General features: G+C 62.2%; 2 protein-coding genes across 19 annotated transcripts; both read left to right on the top strand.

Moving 5' to 3' along the window:
- Positions 1-8,756, top strand: GUK1 (guanylate kinase 1). Of its 18 annotated transcripts, XM_024246592.2 has the most exons (9): positions 1,425-1,648; positions 4,377-4,568; positions 5,348-5,461; positions 5,863-5,904; positions 6,698-6,775; positions 7,217-7,355; positions 7,426-7,510; positions 8,182-8,267; positions 8,475-8,756. In XM_024246592.2, exons 1-9 carry the CDS (start codon positions 1,578-1,580, stop codon positions 8,505-8,507), a joined length of 840 nt encoding a protein of 279 aa, XP_024102360.1. In that variant the 5' UTR covers positions 1,425-1,577; the 3' UTR covers positions 8,508-8,756. The 18 variants fall into 18 exon arrangements, with proteins under 18 accessions (XP_054374942.1, XP_054374950.1, XP_003775459.1 ...); XM_054518967.1 differs by lacking the exons at positions 1,425-1,648; positions 4,377-4,568 and adding an exon at positions 1-178 and having other exon boundaries at positions 6,640-6,775; XM_054518975.1 differs by lacking the exons at positions 1,425-1,648; positions 4,377-4,568 and adding an exon at positions 1-178 and having other exon boundaries at positions 5,850-5,904.
- Positions 8,757-17,511: 8,755 nt separating this feature from the next.
- Positions 17,512-19,725, top strand: GJC2 (gap junction protein gamma 2). Its single transcript, XM_002809339.5, has one exon. The coding sequence runs from the start codon at positions 17,522-17,524 to the stop codon at positions 18,845-18,847; it is 1,326 nt and encodes a 441-aa protein (XP_002809385.2). The 5' UTR covers positions 17,512-17,521; the 3' UTR covers positions 18,848-19,725.
- The last annotated feature ends 845 nt before the right edge of the window (positions 19,726-20,570 follow it).

The raw sequence follows: 20,570 nt of genomic DNA, 5'->3' as shown, positions 1-20,570 counted from the left end.
GGAACGAGTGAGACATGGGCGGGGCCGGCGCCTCATGACGTCAGTCTCGCGCGCGGGCGGAGGTGGGCTGGTGCGGCGCTGTCACGTAGGTTCAGTGGGCGGAAGAGGTGGCCCCGGATGCTGCGGCGCCCGCTGGCCGGGCTGGCAGCGGCCGCCCTGGGCCGGGCCCCACCGGACGGTGAGTACGACGAGCGCAGTCGCGAGGGTGACTCGGATCGAGGCGGCAGCGGCCCCTGCGCTTTGCGGTCGCCCAGTCCACGCCGCCCCCGGATCTCCTCCTAGCCGGGACGCCCTGTGCCGCGTTCAGCTGTGGACCCTCAGAACGGGGGAGCTCTGGAGGGCGGACGGACTGGCTAGGCAGCGGAGCTCGGGTCCCGGAGGGCGGGGCGCTCCTTAGGAGCTGGGCAGGCCGGCAGTTATCGCAGTGTGGAGCTGCTCCTCAGGCGTGTAGGAGCGCTCGGTGTCTTCCCGACAACTGGGCGCGCCGCCAAAGAGAGCAGCTGGGAGTCCCTACCGCTGATCCGGCGCGGTGTGCGCTCCGGTTCCCACCTCACCCTGCAAGCCCGGGGGTTCTGGGCGGATGGAGCCGGCTATTCCGGGGCTCCCAGGATTCTGCCTACTCCGCGGCACGGCGCAGAGACGGGGACTTGGGGAAACAGCAGGCCTTCCCGACGCATGGGTGTGGCATTTGGGGTTCGGATTCTCCCCAAGGCCAGAGTCCGGGTTGGGGTTCTTGAAGCTGCCGTGCTGCCATTCTTGAGCGTCGCCTTGAAAGTATGCCCCAGTAAGGACTGGTGTGGGAAGCAGGTGCCTCAAAGTTGATTTTGACCCTGCATGTGATGGGCCTCGGTTTCGCCTCTGCATGAAAGAAGAGGTCGGTCGTGAGGCCCCGGGCTGGGTCCTGCTCTGCTGTCCTTGGGCTCATGGCCCTTTCCTGTCTCAGGCTTGCTCTGCTCTTTACCTGGGGTTGCTGTCGAGGACCCTGTGCAAGACTCGGCCGGTTTTTCTTTCTCCCTGATGGACAGACCCAAACATAGCCGCGCAGCATCGTGAAGGGCTGGGGCCTTCACGCGTCTGTGGCTGTGGAAGGGCCTGGTTTCCTCAGGAGGTAAAGGAATGTTCCTGTCCCCCGGAGGAAAGAAGGTGAAAACGAAAGCGCCCTGGCTGCTCCTGGTGTGGTCCCATTTAAAACGAGGTTGCTGAAGGCCAGGACGCGTGCTACCCGGATGTGTGCCCAGAAACCCTGCAGCCAAGAGCAGCCGCCTGGACCACCAGCCTCCCCTTCATCCAGCTGGCCCAGCCCAGAGCCCAGGCCCACGTCTGGTGGTTTGTGTCTTACCAGAGGCCAGGCGGGGGCTGACTTCTCTCAGTTCTCAGAAGGTCAAGCCCTCTATTAGCATCTCCTCGAACAGTGGGCCGGGGGCAAGGTGGTGACTCTGTTCAGTCCTTAGGATGGCTGAAAGCCAGAAGGAGGAGATTATGCCGCCAGAGCAGGGAGTGCCTTTCCAGGAAAGCGGCTGCTGGAGCAGCATGGGAGCCCAGCCCAGGGAGCGTTCTGGCAGAGACCATTCCGGAACATGGATCTGCGCCGGCGGCTCCCAGGAGACCTTCCATCTCGGAGCTCCTGTGGAGACCACGTGCCTGGCAGGTCCTTACAGTTGTGGGTTGTGTGGCTTCTTGCCAGGCAGCTGATTGGAGTTTGCGACTGTGGGTTGGTGAGAGTGGAGAACATAGAGTGTTGTTTGCTGGAATGCTTCCTTCTGCCCACAGGAAGACACCTTTGGCACGTGTGTTCTGGTCAGGGCAAAGGCTCCCTGACTTCCACCCCAAGATTGCAGGAGCCATGAGGCCTGGGCCACAGTTTTCTCCCTTGGGTGTGCTCCATGGAAGGTGGTTTTGGTGACCGCCCTGCCACTGGTCTCTCCCCAGGCAGGCAGGCAGCCTGTGCCTCCGCCCTGTCTCCAGCGGTGGTGTGACTGTGCTTCTGCAAGGCCCGCATCCACTCATTGTCTGCCCTCTGCACTCTCTGGCTGGCCAGGGCCCCCAGTAGTCTACTCATTGTGCCCTCACGCTTAGGCAGAGCTGAACTCAGGGAACGCAGGAAGAGCGGAGTGTTGGCCCGCCCAGAGTTCTTGGCTATTGGTGTGTCATGTGTGCCTCGTGCCCTGTGCTGTGCGAGAGTAGGCACAGCTGCACAGACAACGCCCTCGGCCAGGCTGGAGCCTGGACCCCTGCCTGGCAGCAGCTGGGTGAACTGGTGTCTTCTGCCTGCGGGCCCAGCCTCACCTCAGTAGCTTAGCGCTCCCTCAGGAGGGAGGAGGGGAGGCCTGGAAGCCTGGGCTTGGTGGGGTAAGGGTGGTGAGGGGCAGCACCTGTGGAGGAAGCAGGCGGGGTTGGGGCCCACTAGCGTCTGCTGTCTGCTCTGTGCTGGGTTGCATCTGTTGGTGTCTGATCGTTGTCAGGGCCCTGTGGTGAAGAGACACACCTGCCACTTGCTGCTTGTGAGGAAAGGGGGAGATCCCCAACCCAGGAGCCAGAGGTGGGACTCCAGCACCCCCCATTCCTGGGAGTTGGAAGTGAGGCACGAGCTCCCCAATTCCTGGGCGTCGGAGATGGGGTGTGGGGCCGAGGAGGGGATGGCGACCAGGGTCTCATGGTGGTTTGGTGGGATCCTCGGAAGGCGTGGCTCTCCCCCTTCTGAGGACGCAAAAAGTCCCAGAGTTTTTGGTGATTGATGTGCCACGTGTGCCTTGTGCCCTGTGCCGTGTGAATATAGGCACAGCTGTGCAGACGACGCCCTTGGCGAGGCTGGAGCCTGGACCCCTGCCTGGCAGCAGCTGGGTGAACTGGTGTTTTCTGCCTGTGGGCCCAGCTTCACTTCACTAGCTTAGCGCTCCCTCAGGAGGGAGGAGGGGAGGCCTGGTCAGTGGAGGTCACCAGTATGTTTCCTTCTATGTGGGTTTGTAGTCACATAGCATCTAGGTTCAGACCTGAAGAGCTTGGAGCCAGGGGCTGGGGGGAACAGGGCAGGACCAGCCTTGGGGCAGTCCTGTCGGGCCCACCAGTGCCATGCTGGTTGTGCGTTGGCAGGGCAGAGTGACCTTAAGAAGGGCCAGCTCAGTGGAGCAACAGGACAGAAGCTCACATGGGGTCCAGCCTACAGGACCATCTGAGTAGCTCTCCCATATCAGGTCCTTCGAAGCACATGATCTAGCTTTACTTTTTCTCCTTCGTATTGGAAAAGTCACCATAATACCATCAAGTCTTAATTTCTGTGATCTCAATGCTTCAAGTAGGTGTGTAGCAATTGCTGGATGTGTCCTGAGAACTGTACCCCTTCCACCCTGGCGAGAAGCAGGGGCTCCAGAAGTTCACACCAGTGGCATGGCTCATTGATTGTGGGAGACTCTGAGGGGCTCCTAGCTAGTGCATTATGGGAACCGGGCTGTGGAGGTTGCAGGGCTCGTTGGCTGGGAGAAGCTGAATGGATGAAGAACCCTGGCCACTGCGGTGCGTGCTGATGGTTGGCTGGCACGTAGAGGAGGTGGCAGGGCTGGGTGAGCAGCAGGAGCCAGGTTAGTGGGGAGGCCCAAGCTAAGCGCAGGGGCAAGTTCTGTGGGTGGGAGAGCCAGGAGGGCATGGGGGGCATGCTGAGATGAAAACGATGTGTGCTTGTGACAAAAAGCCCAGAAGAGGCAGTAAGGGGGGAGGAGTCTATCCCTTATGGAGAGCACGTGGACTTCTGGGTGGGTGTCCTGCAGTTCCTTTCCTCCTGAGTCTTTTTAACTGGGGGTCCGGTGTGTTTGTGATCAATGACATGTATGCGTGTGCATGTGTACCTTTGCGGGTACACATGTGTGGCGTGTGTGCATTTGCTTGGTGTGCGTGCATTTGTGTGCGTGTGTGTGCATGCATGTGTATGTGTTTGTGGTAGGTTTGTGCACACATCCTGCATACCTTTGTGCCTGGGAGTGGCATGTGTGTGGTGGGTGTCCCTGTGCATGATGGAGTTGCAGCTGTGGTGCATTTGTGAGATTACCTCGGTGGCCTAAATTGGGGATTAGGAGGGCATCCTCAGGTCCTTCCCACTGTCTGCTCGTCTGCCCACAGGCGGCTGTGCCCTAAACAGGAGGAGGCCATTCACGCCTCGCCTGAGTTGTGTCCAAGGTGTGCGTGTGGCCAGGGGTCCATCCACTTCCCTCTAGCCCAGCCCCTGAACACAGCTGCAGTGCACCGCCCCACTCCTCAGCTCTGCTCCCCATCGCAACTCGAAGACGCTGCCCTGGCCCTGTGTGTGCAGCTCACGTGGACTGGGAGGGCAGGGCAGGTGCAGGTCTTGGGGCAAGAGCTAGAGCTGTCTTTTCCTTCCTGCACAGCCACAGAGCAGGTGGACGGGGCTGCTTCCCTGCAAGGGCCGAGGGCCAGGCCCCTTGGGGATTTATTCCTGGCTTAGAAGGGCGGGGCCGGAAGCATGCGTGGTGGGGATTAGGGACTCAGCACCCCCAGCTCTCAGTCCAGCAGACAGACCCACCCCAGGCTGACTACAGAGGCTGCACCCCAGCAAACAGGTAGGCCCTGTTCCTGGGGAGGATTCCCACAAGGCAAAGGCCAGCTCCCGGGCCCTCACCTGCCACAAGTGTCCAGGCTAGGATCCTGTTTGCCTTTCCCTTGGGGGCTGGGAGGGAGGCCCTCCAACCCCCTCTGGCATTACCAGCATCACAGATAGGAGTACCAAGTCCGATGAGAAGTTCCTGGAATGGGCGTAGATTCAGCAGATCTTGACAAGACCATATCTGCAGGGCAAGGTACCAGAGGACAGAGGCGGGGACAGGGACACTTCCATTCCAGACCTAGCAGCCCAGCACTCAGCACCATGCATGGGAGCGAACGGCTGGACTCGTGGGTGGGGTGGGGGGTCTCAGGGCAGGCTCCCAGAGGGCTTGGAGGTGACTCCACCAGGTGGGGACGGCAGCTCTCAGGTAGGGTGTGATCAGAGTAGACAGCATTGCTTGCCAGGGACCCCTGGGGAGGCTGACAGGGTCAGTGGGTTTCAGTGGTGGTGGATTTCAGTGGGGGGGGCTTCCCTGCTGAGAACCCAGTAAAGCCAGCCTTCCATTCGTCTCCCGTGTGCCCAGAGCCTGGTCTGAGGGCCGCCCTGTTCATGCTGGGCCTTCCAACGTGACAGAGCTCAGGGGGAAGAACACCCAGGCTCTCAGGAGACTCTGAGGCCAATGTCTCTATCCCTGGGTCAGCCCTTTCCTGCCATGAATTCAGGAAGGCAGAGGCAGCTCAGCAGATGGGGACCAGAGGCCGCACTGCTATCCACAGCCTCTCTTCTCACCCCCAGGCATGTCGGGCCCCAGGCCTGTGGTGCTGAGCGGGCCTTCGGGAGCTGGGAAGAGCACCCTGCTGAAGAGGCTGTTCCAGGAGCACAGCGGCATCTTTGGCTTCAGCGTGTCCCGTGAGTCCAGGGCTCTTGTGGAGGGGTGTGTAGACCTCAAGGCTTCTGAGTAGTCCTAGCACCGTGAGCAGGCCAGGAGCCCGAACCCAACAGGCACACCCACCCTGCAGACTGTCCGAACTCTTGCACACTCCCCCCAACACAGAACCGGAGGTTATTGCACTCCTGCTGTCCTGCGTGCCTGTGTCTCCCTTCCCTGGGTCTGTTGAGTACTGATAACTGGGCTGCAGCGTCTCTTTCTGGGAGAACCCTCACCTTGTAGGCTCCTGCGCCTTTCCAGCGGTGTGCTCCACTGGCTGCCTGCATCCTGGGGCTCAAGTGCTGTCGGGACTGCAAGGGAAATGCTGGGTAGGGCAGTGGGCTTCGAGCAGCCCCCAATGGGTGACAGGTCTCTCTGCTAGATACCACAAGGAACCCGAGGCCCGGCGAGGAGAACGGCAAAGGTGAGTGGGGTGGGGCCCTATGGCTAGAGCACCCCCAGTATGGGCGGGGCTGCTGGGCCCTGCAGCTGTGTTGGCTGTGCTGCCCGTCTCCTGCCCCTATTGATCCCTCATCTGTGAGATGGGTCCTTGCCTCCAAGGGCCGGTGAGCTCAATCAGGGTGTCAGCGCCACAGCGTGGTGTCGCCTTCCTTGGGTACAGTGTGAGAGGCCGGCCAAGGCCTGGGGCTGTCTTCCTCCCACCCTGGAGGCGGCCAAAATGCTGCCGTCCCCAGCCCTGTCCTGGACTTGGCACTTATCAGCACTTTTGAGCTGTCTTCTGGGGTCCTGGTGAAAAGGGCTACTCTGCCTGCCTGATTCAAGACAAGGGGACCCCCTTCCCAACAGCACCCCCGCCCCTTGCCGTGCAACCCAGTGGTCTCCAGTCACCCCACCACATCGTCCCCTCTGTAACCTGACGGTCTCCAGTTCCCCCACCACCTTCCCCCAGAACCTGTTGGTCTCCAGTCCCCACCCCATCACCACCAACTCCCAACTCCCCGCTGGAACCCAGCAGTCTCGTATCTCCATCAGTGAGGTCAGTGTGAGAAATGGTGTCTGACTCAGGCACTTGGCAGCACTTGAGGGGTCCTCAGACGTCTCCTGCCCGGCAAGGATCTGACAGAAGCAGTCGTGGGCATGGGAGGGGCCTGTAGGCATGCCTGGGTTGGGGGCGGCTGGCCCTGATGCCCTGGTGCAGGTCCAGTCTGCCCTCTGGACGGCCCCTCCTCTTCCCCAGATTACTACTTTGTAACCAGGGAGGTGATGCAGCGTGACATAGCAGCCGGCGACTTCATCGAGCATGCCGAGTTCTCGGGGAACCTGTATGGCACGAGGTGGGCCACGTGTGGGTGTGGGTGGGCTCCTAGGGTTGCTGTTGGCAACAGGGATCCAGGTAGTGCCTGCTGCCTGCCCGCCATCCACACCACCCGCCCCATGGTTATGAATGTGGCCAGGTGTGTGCCCCGTAGTGGCTCTTTTCATGAGGCTGCTGGGCCCGGTCCTGCCACTGTGCACTGTCCTGGCAGGGTAAAGGGTGCACAGGACACCTCGTGCTCACTACAGGCACCTTGGGGAGTGGGTGGCCTCTGTTCCCTGTAGGTGGGGCAGGGCGTGGGGATAGCAGGTTTGAGGTGCTGTGGGCTGCTGGGTCCAGGCTAGGCCTAGGCTCAGCTGTGGGAGGAGAACGCTGGGCCCGGGAGGGCCTGGGTGTCCCTGAAGCTCCTGTAGGCCTCAGAGAGCCCTGGCACCCCTGCTGACCTGGCACCTCTCCCCAGCAAGGCGGCGGTGCAGGCCGTGCAGGCCATGAACCGCATCTGCGTGCTGGACGTGGACCTGCAGGGTGTGCGGAACATCAAGGCCACCGATCTGCGGCCCATCTACATCTCTGTGCAGCCGCCTTCACTGCATGTGCTGGTGTGTGCTGGGCAGGGTTGGGGGCTGGGGGCCAGGGCATGCCAGGCTCTGATTGCCACCCCCTTTTTAGGAGCAGCGGCTGCGGCGGCGCAACACTGAAACGGAGGAGAGCCTGGCGAAGCGGCTGGCTGCTGCCCAGGCCGACATGGAGAGCAGTGAGTGTGCCATGGGACCACCAGGGCATGCCAGGAGGGGAGTCGGGGTTCTGAGGCCTGTGGCACCAGCGACCCTGTGGGTCCCCAGACCTCCTGACACCTGGAGTCCCTGTGAGGGTCCTTAGACCTCTCAACTACCTCCCAACACCTAGAGTCCCCGTGAGGGTCCCCAGAACCCACCCCCAGTCACCAAGGGTCTCATTGAGGGTCCTCAGATTTCCCTCTGTTACCCAGGGTCTCCGTGAGGGCCCCCAGACCCCCCATCGCCCAGGGTCCCATGAGATGTCCCCAACCTTCTAGCCCCGGGGGTGTCATGTGCATCCTCTTACAGCTGTTGCCTCCCCTCTGGGTCTGACTGCAGCCCACAAGAAGAGGGCATTTAACGTTCTGCTGTGTGTGTAGAGGATAGTGCGGCCCCTAACCAGAGTCCTGATGGGTGCTGGTGTCCAGACCCAAGATCTGGGGCTCCAGAGAGAGCAGGACTGGTGCCTGAGGACCGAGGCCCAGGGGGCGGCCCTTCCCTACCCTGCACAGGCCTGGCTGGGCTGGAAAGCTGTCCCACAGCTGCAGTGAGGACAGCCACAGGCCAGTGGGCTGCTCTGGGGGTCATGTGGGACCTGGGGTGGGGCTGCATGGGCTCGCTGTGCGCTGACCCCAGGCCCCACCCACAGGCAAGGAGCCTGGCCTGTTTGATGTGGTCATCGTTAATGACAGCCTGGACCAGGCCTACGCAGAGCTGAAGGAGGCGCTCTCTGAGGTGGGCCCATCCTTGTGCTACCTGGGCAAGGCCCAAGGGGAGGCCTGGGGGCCAGGCCTTTGTTGTCCATGAGGCCACTGAGGTCAGATGGGACAGTCCTACCCAAGCACTGGCATGAGACACCGAGGTCCATGGTGGAGGGAGAGCAGGAAGCCCAGCCCTTCCTGGATACCAGCCCTCCCAACTCCCTTTCTTCCTCACTGGCAGGAAATCAAGAAAGCTCAAAGGACCGGCGCCTGAGGCTTGCTCTCTGTTCTCGGCACCCCGGGCCCATACAGGACCAGGGCAGCAGCACTGAGCCGCCCCCTTGGCAGGCAATATGGCAGCTCTGTGCCCTTGGCCAGCATGTGGAGTGGAGGGGATGCTGCCCCTGTGGTTGGAACATCCTGGGGTGACCCCCGACCCAGCCCCACCGGGCTGTCCCCTGTCCCTATCTCTCACTCTGGACCCAGGGCTGACATCTTAATAAAATAACTGTTGGATTAGAAAGTCCATAAATGAGTGGAACGTGGCCCCAAGGTTGGTGGGGCCCCATCCTGATTGGGCCCTGAGCTCTGGCAGCCCACCCTAACCACCAGCCTCAAGCAGGGCCACTCCCTAGGCATCTGCTGCCTGCCAGCTTGTGGCTGCTGCCCCAGGGCAGCATCATGCTTGACTGGCAGGCAGGGAAGGTGACAGGGCTGGTTCCAACCCACCTGGCAGGCCGGCAAGTGGGGAGCAGGAAGCGGCTGCACGGGGCAGCCTGAGGCTGCAGGGGTGGGCCCTGAGGGCTGCCTCTTGGTGCCCGATCCTGTGGGTCTGGCATGAGCCAGAGGTTCCAGGAGAGGCCCCTGAGCTCTGGCAGCTGGAGGTTCTAGATCTCGAGGTCTAGGGGGTTCCCTGAGGGAGATGCCCCTCTCCTAGCGGCCCCAAGGGCTGTGTGTTGTGTATGGGGAGCCTCCTCTGCTCAGGCTGCCTCCCTCCTTCCCCAGTGCTCCCCCAGCCTGCCTGTCTAAGGCAGCACAGGGCCGTGTTGCCAGCCACCCTTAGGGTCAGCCCCAGCCCTGTTCTGAGCCTAGGTGAGGTGCCTCTGGGGTGGGGTACAGACAGATCGGGGGGGAGAGAGGGAGGCAGGCAGGGCGCCCGGCCGGAAATGGGGGCGGGGAGCAGAGTCCCCGCCCAGAGCCCAGACTCGGCTGCCAGAGGATACAGGCCAGAGCCGCCTGGACTGGGCGGCTGGGCAGGGGAGGGGAGGGCCCAGGCAGCCCCCCGGTCGCTTGCTCCAGGGCAGGTGGACTGAGCTTCGGAGGCTGGGGCTGGCCTCTGACCTGCTTGGGCTTGGAAAGCCCTGCCCGCTGCCCTGCCCCCCAGGACAATCAGGGATTCAGACCCTGAGGCCGAGGGGGGAACAATGGGGCCCTTGAGGGCCCCTCCTCCAGCCCCCATTGTGCTTGGTGGCGAGAGGTGGCCCTGGCTCGGCCACACACCCTCGGGGAGGACCAGCATCCAAGCAGGTGGAAGGGCTCTGAGGGAGACTGGAATTTTCTGGCCTGGAGAAGGTAGGGTGCTGGGGTCCATGTATGTACCTCATGGGGCTGGGGGCTGTTGCCCCAGGAGACAGCCTCACGCTGTGCCCCTGGCCTTGAGACCCCAAGGGAGGGAGGGCTTCCTGAGGTCCAGCCCTAGGAGGGTGCACTCCTTGCGCCTGCCACCCTCTCCTGGGCTCCGCTGCTCCACACAGATGGTGGGGTGGCCCCCCCACTCCATGTCTGTGTCATTCAGGACCAGCTGCCTTCACCGCAGGGTGGGCACCAACCAGTGGGGTCTGCTCTGGGACAGCTGGCGAGCGGGAGGGGGGTGCCTTCAGTACCTCCCCCAGCAGGTGGGGCCCCTCAGGCAGCAGTAGGGCTAGCCTCTGAAACACCAGCCAGCTGCATTGTGTCCAGGCCCAGTCCCCCACCCTCAGCGGCCACCTGGAGGTGAGGGGGCCGGCCTGCCCCTTGCATAGACAGACCTGGGGCCCTGCTCAGTCTCCTCCATAGAAGGCCACAAGCCACTAAGCTTGCACTGGGGCCCAGCCTAGGCCTGAAGCCCAGCAGACCCTGTGGTCAAGGATCCAACCCCAGTGCCTGTCAGTGCCGTGATTAACTGGGTGGAGGCCCCCCCCGGGGTGCTGGGGCAGGCCCTCAGTGCAAGGAAGGGGCGGCGTGCCTGAGGAGGGGGAGGCCCACACCCCTCTGGGAGGGCGGAGCACCCCAGGGCTGCTGCGCAGGGAGGCCACAGCCCAGGCGCGGGGGCCCCCATCCCGGAGCTGGATGGCAGTGAGCCCAGGATTCCTGGCTGCTGGGCCTTCAGGAGGGAAGAGACGGGTTCGTGGACCCTGCGGGTGGAGGGCAGGGACAGCCTTAGGAGGCTGGGGTAAGCATCACCCCCTCACTCCCAGTACGGATACCCCCCAGGGCTGTTTCTGGAGGGTGTGTGGCTCAGCTCCAGGCCTGCAACAGCTCTGGAGGCTGGCCTGGGGGAGCTTCCCAGGCTGCAGCGATGACACATTCCCAGCCTGACCCAGGCCTAACTTGCCCCCTTGGTCCACCTCCAGGGTAGGAACAGCCCCTGACTTCTGGGCCTGACAGCTCTGTTCCTGCTTGGGACCCCGAGGGAGGGGACTCGAGAACAGGATGCAGGAGGGGCCCACGCATTCACAGCGCCAACAACCCCAGGGAGGAGAGGACTCCACGGGGGAAGAGGCACCAGCCTGGATGCTGCCTCGCCACCTGCACGTGTGCACGGCCCTGGCAGGGGCTGGGGATCCCACAGACTCATACCCCCACACCACATTCCTCAGTGTCCCCTCACTCCCCTGACATTCCTGAGCACCACACCCATGCTCTTGGGCTCCTGGGGATCTGGTCAGTTCAAGAGCTGTGGCAGGCCATGTAAGGGGAGCCATGATGTGGGCAGGCACTTGGGGTCTTGGTGGGGGCACCTTGCTTTCCTGGGCCTGGTGGGGGCTCCTGAGGGAGGCACGTGGTGAGGTTGAGTCTGAATAGGGAGGGTTCATGGCTATGTGTAAGAGTGAGTGTGTGAGCCCAGCTCCATGTTGAGCTCGGGCAGCAGTGTGCATGTGGCAGTGTGTACTGCTTGTGTGTTGGGGGGTGGAGGGAGGAGCGTGCCCTGTGTGTACATGTGAAGGATGCATGAGGATGGCTGGTGCCCACGCCCAGTGGGGCCTACTGCTGCACATGCAGGACAGTGAGGCCGGCCACAGAGCTGCTGGGGCAGAGTGGGCATGGAGGGAGGGTTCCAGGCCTGGGGCTTGGGTCCTAGGTGGCTGAGCTCTGCACCTCCCTCTGGACCAGGGCATCCAGAGGAGCATGGCTGAGGGTGCACTCGGGGCTGACCGTCCCAGGGCCTGGGCTGTCCAGGACAGGCAGCTGGGGGCTCAGGCAGGGACATGGAGGACAGGTAGTGGAGCTGCCACCACAGAGCTGAGCTCTGGGCATCAGGGTAGGGGGCTATGGCCTGTCAGCGGGTGAGGAGAAATTGAGGCCTGAGGATGGGTGAATGCTGTAGCCCCCTCTGAGTGAGGACTGTCCCCACACAGGGCCCTGCAGTGGAGTGCAGGGGAAGGAGGGGACTGTGCCTGCAGGAGCCCCAGGGAAGTGGGACTGGGAATCTGCTTTGGACTGCGAGTGGACAAGCGACAGCACAGTGCCTGCCATGTGCTGGGGTCCCATCATTTTCAGGGAGGGGAGGAGCCTGCCCCAGGGTCCCGCTTGGTGAACTGTGTGCGTGGGTGCCTGTCTGGTGGCTGCCCTAAACTGCAGAAAACACCCACCCTTCGCGACCTGCCCTGGGAGGGCCTGGAGATGGAAGGAAATACATGGGCCCCTGACCCTGTGCTACACCCAGCAGGGCGGGGCTCGTTCTGCAGTGCCCCAGGACCCTTGTTCAGACCCAGGATGAGCAGGAGCTTGATGGGGGAGGGGGCCCGGCTCTGACTGGTGTCCTGAGATACCAGGACACCAGGACACCGGTCAGAGCTGGCCCAGCCAGGTTTGCAGACAGGCAGCCTCGGCTTGGGCCTGCTTGCCCTGAAACCCTTCCCAGAGGTGGCCCCCACTGTGAGCCACCATGGTGAGTCCCTTGGCTCTTGCCGCGCACCCCTTTGAAGCCCTTCCTGTGAGTCCCCGATGCCACCAAGGTGAGACCGCCCCCACTGTGAGGCCCCATTTCACACCCTGGCCTAGTAGCGAGCCCCCATGAGACCCTGGTTCCCAGTATGAGAACCCTGTGAGCCCCTGGCCCTCCACCAATGCCCACATCCTCCTCTACTTCCCACAGCCTTCCCTGAGGCTGACCCTGCCTCACCACTCCCAGACCGTCCTGGCTGGTGGCCTCCTGTGGTCACCCCCCTACCTCTCCCTGACACGTTACTAACCCCGGCAGCTGCCTCCTCCCAGACTCTGAAGCCCAAGGGTGCCTCCAGCTCTTTGGCCAAGCTGAAGCCTCTCCCCACCAATCCTCATCTTGGGCACCCTGGAGGTGTAGCTTTGGGGTGAGATCTCTTGGACTTGCGTGCACATAGTCTGCAAATCCCAGGCCTGGCTCCCTGGGGGCCAGCACCCCTCCCCTCTCCCGAGGGCCTCCACCAAGCCCCCACTGACAACCTCATCCTGCAGCACTAGACAGTACCCACCTCAGCCTGTCGCGCCTATCAGTGGTCCTTTCTTTATTTTAAGTAGGGGTTTATTTTACAGCACTTTCACAGAAAAGGGCCAAGGTGTGGATGGCTCATGCCTGTAATCCCAGCTCTTTGGGAGGCTGAGGGAGGATTGCTTGAGGCCAGGAGATCAAGGAGACGACGGTGAGTTACGATTGTGCGGCTGCACTCCAGCCTGGGTGACAGAGCGAGACCCCATCCAAAAAAAAAAAAAAAAAAAAAGTAGATAGGGTCTGGCTCTGTCATCCAGGATCGAGTGCAGTGGTGTGATCTCGGCTCACTGCAATCTTCCCCTCCGGGGTTCAAGCAATTCTCCCACCTCAGCTTCCCGAGTAGCTAGAGCTACAAGCACACCACCATGCCTGGCAAATTTTTGTATTAAGACCCCATTTCTTTTTTCTTTTTTTTTGAGACAGCGTCTCACTCTGTTGCCCCAGCTAAGTACAGTGGCGCGATCTCGGCTCACTGCAACCTCTGCCTCCCGGGTTCAAGCGATTCTCCTGCTTCAGCCTCCTGAGTAGCTGGGACTACAGGCACGCGCCACCACGCCCGGCTAATTTTTGTATTTATGGTAGAGACGGGGTTTCACCATATTGGCCAGGCTGGTCTCGAACTCTTGACCTTGTGATCCACCCACCTCAGCCTCCCAAAGTGCTGGGATTACAGGCGTGAGCCATTACGCCCAGCTTGAGACCCCATTTCTTAAAAAATAAGAATAAAAATTGCCAGCATGGTGGCATGTGCCTGTAGTCCCAGCTACTCAGGAGGCCGAGGTGGGAGAATTGCTTGAGCTCAGTAAGATTTACAGAAATGTTGTGAGGATAGTGCAGAGTTCTTATAGACCGCACACCCAGTTTCCCTGTCGCTGACGTCTTGCATTAGCGTGACATGCTCCTCATAATGAATGGACCAGTATGGATGAGCTGGGATTTACTGAGGTCCTTGCTGTATACAGATGTCCTTGCCTCTCCCCTACGGCTCCTTTTCTGCCCCGCCATGGATCCCACATGGTGTCAGTCACCGTGTCTCCCTGGGCTCCTCTTGGTTTCGGCAGCCTCCTGGGTCTCCTTGTATGGGGTGTCCTCACTGTCTGGATGAACACTGGCCAGATGTTCTGTAGGATGCCCCTTGGGTGGGATCCCTTTCACCCTCATGTTTCCTTATGAGTCTTCAGGGGGATGGGTTTTGGGAGGAATACCATGGAGTTGACATGACCTTCCCATGAGATGCTGTGAAGCATCCACACCATTCACGACCCTTGTGATGACACCTTGGCCGCCTGGCCAGGGTTGGTGTAGGATGCATGCTGCAGAGGCGCTCTCCCCCTCTCCCTCCCACACCCTCTGAAGCCAGGTTACCAGGTGCAGCCCACAGGTAGGGCTGGGGGTCATGCTCCCCTCCAGTACAGAGTGTTCACGTGGCTGCTTTGGATTGACTCTGCACAGGGGAGCTGTCTCCTGTCCCCCATTTGGTTATACATTCAGTCACGTACTTTGGCTTCTAATCTATGTCAGTCTGTAATCTGTAACACAAGACTACTTGATTTCTTTCACTGCTCAGAGGGATCCAGTCTCAGGCACTGGGCGCTCTATGTGCAGGTGCTGCTTGCACAGACTTCCTCTCTGACACTACAGTTTGCTCCAGGCTCCTCTGTACATTCCCAGCCCCAGCCCTAGGGTCTGCCAGTTCCCCACTAGGGGTTCCTGATTCCTGTGATTGGGAGTGGAGGTAGGAACCAAGGCCTGGGCCCCAGGTAGATTCTTGCTCCTAGGGTGTTTTTGCATTGAGGCCTTTGCAGGCGCCAGAGCAAAGGTGTGTGTCTGAACCCAGGTGCATCCACATATCTGTATTTTCTATGAAACCACCCGTCTCTGTGAGACAGCCTGTGGTCTCCAGCTGTGATCGTCATCACATGGAATAGTCACCAGCAGTGTGGAAGGCAGTGACACAGCGACAGCCTCAGGGAAGGGCTGAACCTGTATGTGTGCGCCTGTGCATGTGTGTGTGGCGGGGCAAGGTAGCAAAGGCTCCTGGTGGGAGTGGGCTCCAGCCAGTGTGGGAGCCGTGGGCAGAGCACAGGAGGGGATATCTGGAGCCAGGCGTGGAGTGGGGGCAGGGGACCTGGCACTGAGGCAGGCGAGGCCGCGGCATTTGCTCTGGTTAGGAGTCACAGGCAGGGCAGGAGGCCTGCTGGGTGGGCGTCCTAGTGCTCCCCAGGCTCGCAGGCAAGGAGTGAAGTGCTTGAGGCCCTGCAGGTGGGGCCGGTGGGGCCAGGCTCAGGATTGGCTGGGATGGGGAAGCTGCTCTGCAGGGCAGAGTGGCATTTGGGTGTGGCCCTCTGGCACTGGCTGTGCTTGCTGGGCATCTGAGTGCCCATGTTGGGGGTGGCAGCAGGCCCAAGAGAGAATTACAGGCTGGAGGTGTGGATCTGGGAGTCGCCATAGGCGTGGCCCTGAGACCAGGACCCGGGTTCTTCCAGACCATTCCCAGGACCACTGTGTGGGTGCAAGTGACACAGGCCCCCAGAGCTAAGCGCCAGCCCTCAGACACCAGGACACATCAGCCCAGGGCCGAGCCATGGTGGTCTCCAGAGCTGAGCCAATGGCGCCGTTTCCTCAGCTGAATCAAGGAAGCCACTCGGCCGTCAGCCACAACGGGAGTGCTCACACCATGGGCACTGGCAGGCGCCATTACTGCAGGCTGCCCCCAGAGAGCCATTTGTTCAATATTGCCCCCACACAGCTGGGCAGGCTGGCCCTGGCACTGAAGGCCTCCTGCCCCATCTCTCCCTTGAGCCTGCTCTGTCTCAGGTTCCTGTCGGGCTGGAATCAGTGGGCCTCAGCCTGCTGTGATGGGTCAGGCGGGGAGGGAGGTGGGCCCTGCCTACTGGGGATAGGGGAGGTGGCCCCAGGGCTGGAGTGTGCCAGCCTGTGCATATGTGTGTGCCTGATCACACGTGTGTGTGAGTGCACGGGTCTGTTTGCACGTGTGCATATATATGTATGTGGTGCATATGTATGTGCATGTGTGCATATGCACAAGTGTGTATGTGCCACTGTTTTCATGTATGTGTGTCTGCATGTGAGTGCAAAGAAGCATGTCTGTGGATGTACACTGGTGATAGTTTGCACATATACATCTGTGTTTGCGTTAACCCTGTTTGCATGTGTATCTGAGCATGCATGTGTACATGTGTATGCATGTGTGTGTATGGGTATCTGCATATGCATTGTGTGTTCATGCATGTGCACGTGTGTGCATGTGTACACGTGTGAATCTGTGGGTATCTGAGTGTGTGTGCACATGTGAATGTGTGTGGCTCTGAGGGGTACTGCACAGATGTGAGGAAGCAGGGCCACTTCCCCAGGAACCCTGACTGCCCCCTCTTCCTGCCCCGGGTGGGGAGGCCTCAGCTGCATAAAGAGGCCGGGAGCCTCACCAGCGACTGCTGCTGGTCCCATACCTGCCGCTGCTGCCTCCCAGGCCAGGTACTGGGAGGGGGCCAGAGGCGGAGGGAGCTAAGGGGTCTCCTGCCTCAGCGACCCAGGAGCAGGTACTGGCCCCGGGGCAACCACCAGGAGAGGGTGGGCAGGGGAGCTGCAGGAGCTCTCCTTCTTTGGAGCACAGGCCCTGCTGCACAGCCCTTTCCTGGGCACTTGCCCACCTTGGGCTTGGCTGATCTGTGGCATAGCTGTCTCTGAGGGTCGCAGGTGCTGAGTGTGGCCTCGTATCACTGGGTCTATACCTCGCTGGACACCGTCCCTCCTGGACGGACGCCTGGCTTCATCCTGACCCCAGCTGGGGATGGTCTGGGTTGAGACCATGGAGGACCAGGAACCTAGACTGGGCGGGCGGAGCCCTGGGACCCTGGGCACCTGAGAAGGGCAGCGGGACCAGCCGGGGGCTGGAGGGAGGATGGAGGATTTTGTGGAGGTGGAGGGACCCCGACGCCCCTGTCCAGGGTGTGGAGGGAGGCAGAGCAGGGCCTCTGGGGGCCGAGGGGCTATGGGGATTGTGGACTGGTGGCACTTTGGGGTCTGGGAGCTGATGGTGGTGCAGGCACGGGGGTCTGTGAAGGACTGAGGACTGATGGGGCTGCAGGGGCTTGGGGGCTAGGGAGCTGGAGGGGCCAGTAGGGATTGAGTGGCTAGGCAGGCTGGGGAGACCCTTCGGATGCTGAAACTCTGTGGGACCCTCCCCAACAACCTGGATGCGGCTGGGGCTGGGTTGGTGGCCATGGGTGCAGTGGACACTGAGACTACCAGTCCCCACACACTTGAGTGGTACTTGCCTCAGTGTCCCCCCATCTGCCTCATGAAGGCAACTCACCCAGCTGGGGCCCTGCACCTGCACGAGCAGGGGCCGGATCAGGTGGGGGCTTCCACTTCCGTTTAAGGCGGTAAGCTCCACGTCATTGACTGTGTAAGCAGAGAGCGGCCAGCCGCGAGGCAAGCCTGGAGCCCCGGCTCTGAGCTCTGAGCGCCGCGGGCTCCCAAGTGCAGGCCCCTGGCTGACCCCTACCCCGCCCCACAGGACCCGCCCGCCCGCCCCTATGACCAACATGAGCTGGAGCTTCCTGACGCGGCTGCTGGAGGAGATCCACAACCACTCCACCTTCGTGGGCAAGGTGTGGCTCACGGTGCTGGTGGTCTTCCGCATCGTGCTGACGGCTGTGGGCGGCGAGGCCATCTACTCGGACGAGCAGGCCAAGTTCACTTGCAACACGCGGCAGCCAGGCTGCGACAACGTCTGCTACGACGCCTTCGCGCCCCTGTCGCACGTGCGCTTCTGGGTCTTCCAGATCGTGGTCATCTCCACGCCCTCGGTCATGTACCTGGGCTACGCCGTGCACCGCCTTGCCCGTGCGTCTGAGCAGGAGCGGCGCCGCGCCCTCCGCCGCCGCCCGGGGCCCCGCCGCGCGCCCCGAGCGCACCTGCCGCCCCCGCACGCCGGCTGGCCTGAGCCCGCCGACCTGGGCGAGGAGGAGCCCATGCTGGGCCTGGGCGAGGAGGAGGAGGAAGAGGAGACGGGGGCAGCCGAGGGCGCCGGCGAGGAAGCGGAGGAGGCCGGCGCGGAGGAGGCGTGCACTAAGGCGGTGGGCGCTAACGGCAAGGCGGCGGGGACCCCGGGCCCGACCGGGCAACACGATGGCCGGAGACGCATCCAGCGGGAGGGCCTGATGCGCGTGTACGTGGCCCAGCTGGTGGCCAGGGCAGCTTTCGAGGTGGCCTTCCTGGTGGGCCAGTACCTGCTGTATGGCTTCGAGGTGCGGCCGTTCTTTCCCTGCAGCCGCCAGCCCTGCCCGCACGTGGTGGACTGCTTCGTGTCGCGCCCTACTGAGAAGACGGTCTTCCTGCTGGTTATGTACGTGGTCAGCTGCCTGTGCCTGCTGCTCAACCTCTGTGAGATGGCCCACCTGGGCTTGGGCAGCGCTCAGGACGCGGTGCGCGGCCGCCGCGGCCCCCCGACCTCCGCCCCCGCCCCCGCCCCCGCGCCGCGGCCCCCGCCCTGCGCCTTCCCTGCCGCGGCCGCTGGCTTGGCCTGCCCACCCGACTACAGCCTGGTGGTGCGGGCGGCCGAGCGCGCTCGGGCGCACGACCAGAACCTGGCAAACCTGGCCCTGCAGGCGCTGCGCGACGGGGCAGCGGCTGGGGACCGCGACCGGGACAGTTCGCCGTGCGTCGGCCTCCCTGCGGCCTCCAGGGGGCCCCCCAGGGCAGGCGCCCCCGCGTCCCGGACGGGCAGTGCTACCTCTGCGGGCACCGTCGGGGAGCAGGGCCGGCCCGGCACCCACGAGCGGCCAGGAGCCAAGCCCAGGGCTGGCTCCGAGAAGGGCAGTGCCAGCAGCAGGGACGGAAAGACCACCGTGTGGATCTGAGGGCGCTGGCTTGCGAGCTGGGCCAGGGAGGAGGAGGGTTGGGGGGCTCCGGTGGAAACCTGCGACCCCTTCTCCTCAGCCTTCTCCTTAGCCGGTGGCCTCAGGCAGACTCCGCCCAGAGGGGTAGCCAGGCTGCTCAGGGAAGGGGCTGAAAGCGGCAGAGGAGTGCCCTGGCTTGATCACCACTGGGGCCAAGGTGGGGTGGAGAGAGGGCCTAGGAGCCAGAAAGGGCCCTCTGCTGTGGTCTGAACCCCAGGGGGAGTGGGGCATTGACTCCTCCACCCCTGTCCTGAGCTGGAATAGGTCCTCTGGGGTGCCAGGTCTTCCCTTTGTGCTTCCCTGCAGCAACCCATGGAGGCCCCAGGGTGCCTGGTATGGGCATCAGCTGGTGGGGATGCAGGGGTGCGTGTCCCCATTCCTTGCAACAGCAAATGGGGCTCCTTCAGCCCTCCCCTTCCCAGCCCCAAACTGAGACAGACTGGGAGCTGGGAGCCTGGGGTGGACAGGACCACACCCTCTTTGAGCTTCTGCCATGCCGGCCTTCTGTTCCTCTGGGAGACTTGAAGTTCTGCAAAGATGTTGACATGCCTTGCAGCTTGGACCCAACGGGTGGTGGTCAGAGCCTGGGGGCTTGGCCATGCTGGGGGAATGGGGCTCTGGGTTCCTGCCTGTGGCCTCTCTGTCCTCCTCCCTAATTCAGACCCAGCCTCAAGAGGAAAGGGAGTAAAATAAAACTAACTTGTTTATAACCTTGTGTGTATATGTGTATGCATGTGCACGTGTGGCTATGTGTGTGACTGCATGCACATGTATGTGCATTGTGTGCATGTCTGGGTGTATGCTTTTATGTGTATGCATGGGTGTGTGTGCATGGCTACCACATGGGGAGACATGGCTTAGCTCCAGGCTGGCTGGGAGAGGAGACCCCTTCCCAGGGACTGGCAGGGGAGTATGGTCACAGGTGAGCCCCTGCAGCTTGTCAGACAACACTCGGGGCCTGCACGCTGCCGGGGGCAGGGGTGGGTGGGGCTGGGTGGAATGCACTGATGGTGAGAAAGAAAACACACTCAGAGCCTCAGGTTGGGCCACAGCTCAGTGGATGGAGGGAGGCTGTCTCAGGCCCTGTCATGACCAGGATGTCGGCCAGAACCTGCAGGGATGGCTTTGGTGAGGGGCAGGGGGGCTCATTGGCCCCTGGAGCACACTCTGGGTGACTGGCTACCCCCCAGCCTCCCTTAGGCCTGGTGCAGCCTGGCTGGCTGCCCCTCCTGGGCTGCACACCCCTCTCTCCATGGTGTCCCCCAGCCAAGACTCAAGCCCAGGCTGAGCCCTGAGTTTCACCTAAGCCCAACTCCGGGCAGATGCCAACTGCAAGCTGAGTCCCTCTCCTTTCTGGGGCTTGCCTGGCTGTCCTCTGGCCCCATGTGAGCCTTGACTCAGGGAACCACGGACAGAAATGCCAAAAGTGCAGCCTCAGGGAAGAAAAGCAAACACCAATGCCAACAGGTGTCCACTCCAGTGGGGACGCACCAGGAGCCTCTCCAAGACAGGAAGGGTTTGGGGCTGTGCTGCTGGCCGTGCCGTCATGGGGGAGGCCAGGGTCCCTGTGGTGGGGGCCGCGGTGTCCAGCCATGCTGGGCAACTGTGCATGGCTCACCCTTCCTCCACCTTTGGTTCTGTTCAGGCCTTCACCTGATTGGACGAGGCCAGCCACATTGCGGAG

This window comes from Pongo abelii, chromosome 1 (genome assembly GCF_028885655.2).
Source record: "Pongo abelii isolate AG06213 chromosome 1, NHGRI_mPonAbe1-v2.0_pri, whole genome shotgun sequence".
Lineage (NCBI taxonomy): Eukaryota > Metazoa > Chordata > Mammalia > Primates > Hominidae > Pongo > Pongo abelii.
The sequence above is the reverse complement of the archived record's forward strand: the minus strand, read 5'-3'. Positions and strand labels throughout refer to the sequence as shown.

Bases quoted from the DNA above. Each gene is read 5' to 3' on its own strand.
- GUK1 (XM_024246583.2), top strand. From the start codon at position 1,578: ATGGATCTGCGCCGGCGGCTCCCAGGAGACCTTCCATCTCGGAGCTCC. The intron at 6,776-7,216 runs GTGGGCCACGTG...ACCTCTCCCCAG, and splicing joins GGGAACCTGTATGGCACGAG to CAAGGCGGCGGTGCAGGCCG. The intron at 7,356-7,425 runs GTGTGTGCTGGG...CCCCCTTTTTAG, and splicing joins CGCCTTCACTGCATGTGCTG to GAGCAGCGGCTGCGGCGGCG.
- GJC2 (XM_002809339.5), top strand. From the start codon at position 17,522: ATGACCAACATGAGCTGGAGCTTCCTGACGCGGCTGCTGGAGGAGATC.